The sequence below is a fragment of the Camelina sativa genome, chromosome 16 (assembly GCF_000633955.1).
Source record: "Camelina sativa cultivar DH55 chromosome 16, Cs, whole genome shotgun sequence".
Taxonomy (NCBI): Eukaryota; Viridiplantae; Streptophyta; class Magnoliopsida; order Brassicales; family Brassicaceae; genus Camelina; species Camelina sativa.
In genome coordinates this window covers 18495236-18501854 of record NC_025700.1, presented here as the reverse complement: position 1 = coordinate 18501854, position 6619 = coordinate 18495236, and the positions used below count along the sequence as shown (strand labels likewise).

Sequence of the window (6619 nt, the reverse complement as noted above, 5' to 3'; positions counted from 1 at the left end):
TCAGATCTCTGCGAGAAATTGGGGTTAACAATGTTGCTCCACCTTCGTCTTTTACTTCTGCTATGTCTGACCTCTTCTTTGAAAGTCCAAGCGTCGGTGCATGAGTACCGCAGCGAGAGATTCATGTCTAAAGGCAACGCCTTTGTCTTCCATGGTGGCAGTGAAGGCATCTACTCCTCTTCTCCTTCCGATAACTTCACTTCCGACTCCGATTCCGTTTCCTTTATCCGGTAATTCATGAGTCAAAAAAGTTTCTTCTTTTTGAATCTACGTAGGATCTGATTTGTTAATCAGACTTCATTTAGGGTAATGTTCTTCAGTTGGGTCACTCACTGTTAGTTGCAAAATTGTTACTTTACGGCGTTAGAGATCTCGTAGATAAACAAGTAATTTTCAAGCTGATTCACTTCTTTGAGTAACTTCCTTTAGCTGTGTTCTCCTGTTAAAGTTTCTTAATTTGAAACTCTATGTTTTGTTTGTGGTGCAATGCTGTTGACAGGTTTGAGAAGATCAAGTTTCAGAGGCCTGAGGAAGTGTCTAACATATCCTCATTACCTATCCACGCTGTGGTGTTTGAGGTAGAGGACAGGGAAAACATTGGAGGATCTGCTTATGGTGGGCAAAGAGCTGTGTGTTGCACATCTGATCTGGCGAAACTCGGTGTTTGCTCACACGGAGATGTCATTTACCGTCCTTCTGCTAAAGATTCTGGTTGGCCACAAGTGTTTGGTGTTTCAATTGCTGAGAATGAGTTTTCTGTTACGCTGCCAACAAGATCTATCCAGGTCACTAAGACTGGGATGTACAACCTCTACTTCATTCATTGTGATTCTGATCTCAAGGATTTGCTTGTTGAAGGGAAAACCATTTGGAAAAATCCTACTGGATACCTACCAGGTAGAATGGCTCCGTTGATGTACTTTTACGGGTTCATGTCGCTTGCTTTTGTGTTGCTTGGCATCTTCTGGTTCTCACAGTGTGCTAGATTTTGGAGAGAAGTGCTTCCGTTACAGAATTGCTTAACTCTGGTGATTACATTAGGAATGTGTGAGATGGCACTTTGGTATTTCGACTACGCTGAATTCAACGAGACTGGGATCAGACCAACCGTGATCACCATTTGGGCAGTCACTTTTGGTTCTATCAAGCGTACAAGTGCTCGTATTATCATCCTGATGGTTTCAATGGGCTATGGTGTTGTGAGACCTACGCTTGGGGGCTTTACATCAAAGGTTATCATGCTTGGGGTCACCTTCTTTGTTGCGTCTGAAATTCTTGAGCTGATGGAAAATGTCGGTGCTGTCAGCGATCTCTCAGGGAAAGCTAGGCTGTTTTTCGTACTTCCTGTTGCGATATTGGATGCTTTCTTCATCATATGGATATTCAAATCACTCTCTGCTACGTTCAAGAAGCTTCAGACCAGAAGGTTGTTGGTCAAGTTGGATATATATAGAAAGTTCACAAATGCTTTGGCTGTAGCCATTTTGGTTTCCTTGGGTTGGATTTGCTACGAGGTAAATTAACAAACAACTCTCGGGTAGCTTAAGAAGCATTGTTCAAATCAATAATCAAAATAAGATTTGTTCTAATGCTTTTGTCTTTGGCAGCTATATTTCAAGTCGAAGGATGTTTACAACGAACATTGGCAAAACGCTTGGATCATCCCGGCCTTCTGGCAACTTCTCTCCTTTTCTCTCCTAATTGTTATCTGTTCTCTCTGGGCTCCATCTCAAAACTCGACCAGGTAACGCCATATCCAAGAAGCACATTAGAAAATGCAATATGAAGTTTGATGTTAGTCGGTTGTTATCATTAGTAACTGAGCGCAAATGTAAATTAAGCTGCAGATTAGCAACTAAAACCATGTCTAATTGTTTTTACCGTCTTTATCTACATATAGGTACGCCTTCTCTGGATCTTCTGGAGATACAAGCGCGGAGTTTGAGAAGGACGATTACACGCTAACCCTCATTAAACCATCTCCCATTCCTTCTCACGAAGTCAAAAACCTCGCAGAAACCAGACCTTTAGAAGCTGACGAAGGAGAAGCAGAAAAAGATTTGGAGGAAGATAAGAGGGATTAAAATAGTGAAGACAATAGCCACAAGCCGACAACCATCTATTTGACACTTCTTTCTCTTTATCAACACCTTAATTTTACTACATGTATTCTTTTAGGTGACGTGAGTTTAGTTTGTACAATACAAAGGGCAAGAGACCAAATCAGCCTTTGTTTTCGGTGTTGTAGTGTTAGTAGCCTGTGTGCCCTGTTTTTGTCACAATGTAATGTTTCCTATGTTGCTTTATACATTAAAGTTAGTCTATGACAAGGGTGGAGATATCTCTTTCGTATGTTGCATTACACATTTTCTTGTATCCTATGCGTAAGTCTATGACAAGGGTGGATCAAGCCGAAATCAAAAACACAGCAAATAAGTGTAAAAGGGATATGACATTGACACCATACAACTTCATCATATGAACAAAAAAAGATTTTCAGCTATGAATTTGGCAAGTATACCAAACAGATACATTATAAAGTTCATACAACATTACAACTCATGAATCTGAAATTTTTTTAAATCAAAGTCGTATCACCATCATTTCTTGCTCGGTATTTGGCTCTCCCGCAGAGAACCCGAATTGCGAAAAGAATTCAAAGAATCTGTCTCCGTAAAAAAAAAAGCTCTAAAACTTGAAGCAGAAAAAAATAAATACTTATCTCACTCACTCGGATCGTCTTCTCAGATGCTGAGTTGCTGAATACCCCTCAAACAAGTCAAGAACCTCAGTCTCAAGATCTTCGACTGAGATCTTGATGTAATTCTCCGGATGTTTCCCGCTCTCTATATGACTCCTGAACCGCCCAAGAAACGATCTGTAAGCCGGACTAAGCTTCTCCAATATCGAGATCTTCAACTCTTCCCTCAGCTGAGAGTCTGGAACCAGCCATTGTGATTGAACCCTATGAACTTCCTCAAACAAAGCATTAAACGATTTAAACCGCTCTCTCAACGCACTTCTCGAAACACCTGATGAGAAACTTCCTTTGGTGTGCAACCCTTCATCTCTCAAACAATACAAGACTTTGACCCAAGCAGCTCTTTGGTAATACGTCGCAGCTTGCCTAAACTTACCCGTTAGCTTTCTCAAGTAAAGATCTCCGATCATTTCCCGTAGCTCCGGGGACCCTTTAATCTTCTGGACAATGTAGTGTGCGTTGTTCATGATAAAGAGATGCGACAAAGCTGCGTTCTTGTAGTACTTTGATTTGCCTTCAAGATTGAATTGCAAAATCACAATGATCCAAATCAAATGAAGTGCCAATGGACCTTTGTTGTTCTCTAACTCGGAGAAATCAAAATCAGGTGTGTTTGAATCCGTAGCGTTCCTCGATGGCTTTGACATGATGAGATCGATCAAAGTTGGTCTATACTCTGAGATCAAGCTAATGTAGTTCATCACGTACCTCGTCAACGGATGTATCGTACCTCCAGGAACAGGAACTCTAGAAGGCTCACGGAGCACAGCGTTTTCGAATTCCGATAATATCCCTCTCGCCGCTTCCGCCAACCTCGACAATATCTCCGCCGCCTGAACCCTAATCGAATCAGAAGATTTCAGATCGAAGACCGATTCAATATCCGGCAAAAGCTCAATCAAAGCGTCGTGCAGATCAAGGATCTTGAAAAGCTTCTCCGGAGATCTCCGGCTGATACTAATCGCCTCCGCGAAATTGAAAAGCTGAATCGCCGGACCTTTGACTGTCTCCATGAAACAAGCCTCGTGGATGTTGACAGCTCCGACGCTTTCGAAAACATGCTCACAGAGCAATTTCTCGCTCGCGAACACGACTCTCACACAGATCTTAGCAGCTCGGATCCAACGGCGGATCTTCTGCTCAAGCGCTTCCCAGTTCAGCCTCTGAACATCACCGATGCTGAGTTTCTCGATCCCTAACCGCCGGAAACTCGAATCGACGGCGGATTTGCGAACACTGCCGTAAACTTGAATACACTCACGGAGATAACCGGCGGAGACCATACGGCGAGCAATCCAGCTCAGGTGAACGACGGATTCAATCGGAATCAGCTCGATCTCGCGTATACTACTAGTAGATCTACTGTAACTACCTCTTCCGGTTGGTAATCGAACCGCCGCTGAACCGGTGCTAGCACTCGAACTGGATCGTTTGAGAAGATCCGTTTCTTCTTCCTCCTGGTCATCGTCTTCGTTACCATTGTTACTACTAGTTCCATCTTCGTCAACCTCAAGCTGAGAGGAAGAAGAAGAAGAAGAAGACAACATTAGAGAATCGGAGTTGATCGGAGAGCTATGACAAACGAGGATGTTCCTGAACTCGTCTTCGAGACGAGCCATGGCGATCTGGATAGCTGAGTTAGCTCGGTTCTCGACGTCTCCGGCGGACGATGATACGAATTTTTGGATTTCGTCGACGGCGTTGAGGTAAAGCTTAACTTCGTTTGGATCGTTGAAGATCATCTTCTCTCTTGCTTCTTCGGACGCTGTTGCGTCCCATCTGATGATCACTTTCTCCGCTGATTCGAATCCGGAAACTGAACAGTCTTCGACTCCGGCGTGAGTTTGTTCCATTGTTTCATGCGAATGACAACACACAGAGGAAGAAGAAGAAGAAGAAGAGAGACGGAACACAAAAAGTGTAACAACAATAGAGAGAAGAGTTAGTTCGTTCTTTCTTTCTTATGATGGAGACTTTTGAAAAAACAATAAAAATGAAAAGCAACAGTATAAATAATTTTATAGTATGCTCTTAAGTAAATACATCCAAAGTTTTTTTTTAGATGCTTTTAACAGCTATTTAACCGTCATGGAAAGCGCCTTTTTCAAGTTAAATGGAACGTTTTGATTTATACAAACCGAAAATAAGAGATTTTTAAAAAAAATTATCATATTATTAATACGGGTTTTTTTTTTAAAGTAGGAAAGTAAAAATAAACTCTAAACTTTCAAAAAATTTTAAAAAATTATGGTATTTTCAATGTACTTCATTAATTTTTTTAGTGATAGTGATAGTATTTTTGGAAAAAACAATGTAATTTAGGGTACTTTTAACAAGTTATAGAAGAAAAGTTAGAAAACTTTGTTGACTTGTACTAGTTATCATAATAAAAATTACTGTATTGGGTTAGTTTATGTTACCATTCGAATTCTATAAAACAATTTATTAGCGATTTGGTTAAACAAGGATAAGAAAAAAAGAAGAAAATAAAAGAGAGAAAATAAAAAAGTGTTGTAAAATAAAGGGAAGAAGAATCAAAAAAATGAAGTAAGTCAACTATTCGACTGCTACAATGGGCCGACATTCACGTGCTTGCACCCGATTTCCCATGCATTATGCCTTTTTTAAAGATTCACGGTGACATCTCTCTTATTTTCCATTAAAAACACTTTCACAACATAAGAGATATTACTATTTTTCTTTTGTAAAAAAAATAAAAAATTGTAAACGTTAATACTACTACTAGCTTAGTACTATTAGTTTCCTTTTTAATGATAACAAATCAAATAGTACTGCTATTATATAATTTTTATTTGTTCTTAGGTGGGATATAAAGATCATTCAAATAATAATAATCGTTTTCTTTGTCGACCATATAATATGCAATATGGGAATATATCGAGTTTAGAAAACTAACAATTTGTGCTTCTCGAAATTACAGTGAGAAACAAACATTATTAATGATAATGATCTTTCTTTATATATTATTGATATTGGGACAGTCTAGAAACATATGAAGTCAATTTTACATACAGGAGAAAAATAATGTTGCACGAGTGGTGCTCTGCTGGATTTAGCCAGTTACATTTTCATACGCCTTTTTTTGATCCAACATTTAAAATTTAGGAATACGAGTTCGATTCGATGACGTTTTTATAAAAATAACAAAAATGGTCCTAATCAATAGTGAACAGCTCATCTTATGCAAAAACATTTATTGGGTAAGCAAATGTCATTAGATGTATCCATTTAATAATAATCACCACGATTTTTTAATTATTTTAATTTTATACGAGTATATGCTTTGATTTGATGTTTGAGAAATTCACTAAATCCATAATTTTTTTTTGTCCTGGTTCAGTGTGCATAGATTTCTATTTAAATGCCACTTATCAACCCTTTAATAATTCAATAAAAATAATCATAGTAACACAATATTTATCATTTTATTCGTACTCTTATAATTTTTTTGTTTCCTAGAATATGAGTGATATGATTAATAATCAAATGCAGTGATGGGTCTTTTGTTGTCTGCTATAACTTAGATGTCTATAAATCCTGGCCATAATTTTAATCATTTCTACGATAAAAAAAAAACAATAATAATTTAACGATTCGTTAATCTACAGCTGTGTTTAGCTGTCATACAATTTAGTTTATCTTTTTTTCCCCTCACCACGTACGTATACCACAAACACGTGATATGGCCATATTATTGGTTCTTAATTCGTAACTTTCACTGATAATCGCTAATGTTGTGTTTTTAATACCAAAGTTTACAAGTGGTAATTAAAACAGCAAATTGTTAATGATGCGTGTTTGATACCAAAGATTACAAGTGGTAATAAAAAAAAAAAA

The 6619-nt window shown here is 38.3% G+C and overlaps 2 protein-coding genes across 2 annotated transcripts; one reads left to right on the top strand and one right to left on the bottom strand.

The window, feature by feature from the left end:
* Nucleotides 7–2349, top strand: LOC104751096 (transmembrane protein 87A-like). The gene is made up of 4 exons (XM_010472973.1): nt 7–230; nt 500–1514; nt 1608–1744; nt 1901–2349. The coding sequence occupies exons 1-4, from the start codon at nt 31–33 to the stop codon at nt 2082–2084; spliced, it is 1536 nt and encodes a 511-aa protein (XP_010471275.1). The 5' UTR covers nt 7–30; the 3' UTR covers nt 2085–2349.
* LOC104751095 (exocyst complex component EXO70A1-like) lies at nt 2480–4749 on the bottom strand. The gene has a single exon (XM_010472972.1). It carries the CDS (start codon nt 4612–4614, stop codon nt 2728–2730), a length of 1887 nt encoding a protein of 628 aa, XP_010471274.1. The 5' UTR covers nt 4615–4749; the 3' UTR covers nt 2480–2727.

Excerpts from the sequence above, each read along its gene's own strand:
- LOC104751096 (XM_010472973.1), top strand. The coding sequence starts at position 31 with ATGTTGCTCCACCTTCGTCTTTTACTTCTGCTATGTCTGACCTCTTCT. Across the intron at positions 231-499 it reads GATTCCGTTTCCTTTATCCG|GTTTGAGAAGATCAAGTTTC; the intron begins GTAATTCATGAG and ends TGCTGTTGACAG. Across the intron at positions 1,515-1,607 it reads TGGGTTGGATTTGCTACGAG|CTATATTTCAAGTCGAAGGA; the intron begins GTAAATTAACAA and ends TGTCTTTGGCAG.
- LOC104751095 (XM_010472972.1), bottom strand. The coding sequence starts at position 4,614 with ATGGAACAAACTCACGCCGGAGTCGAAGACTGTTCAGTTTCCGGATTC.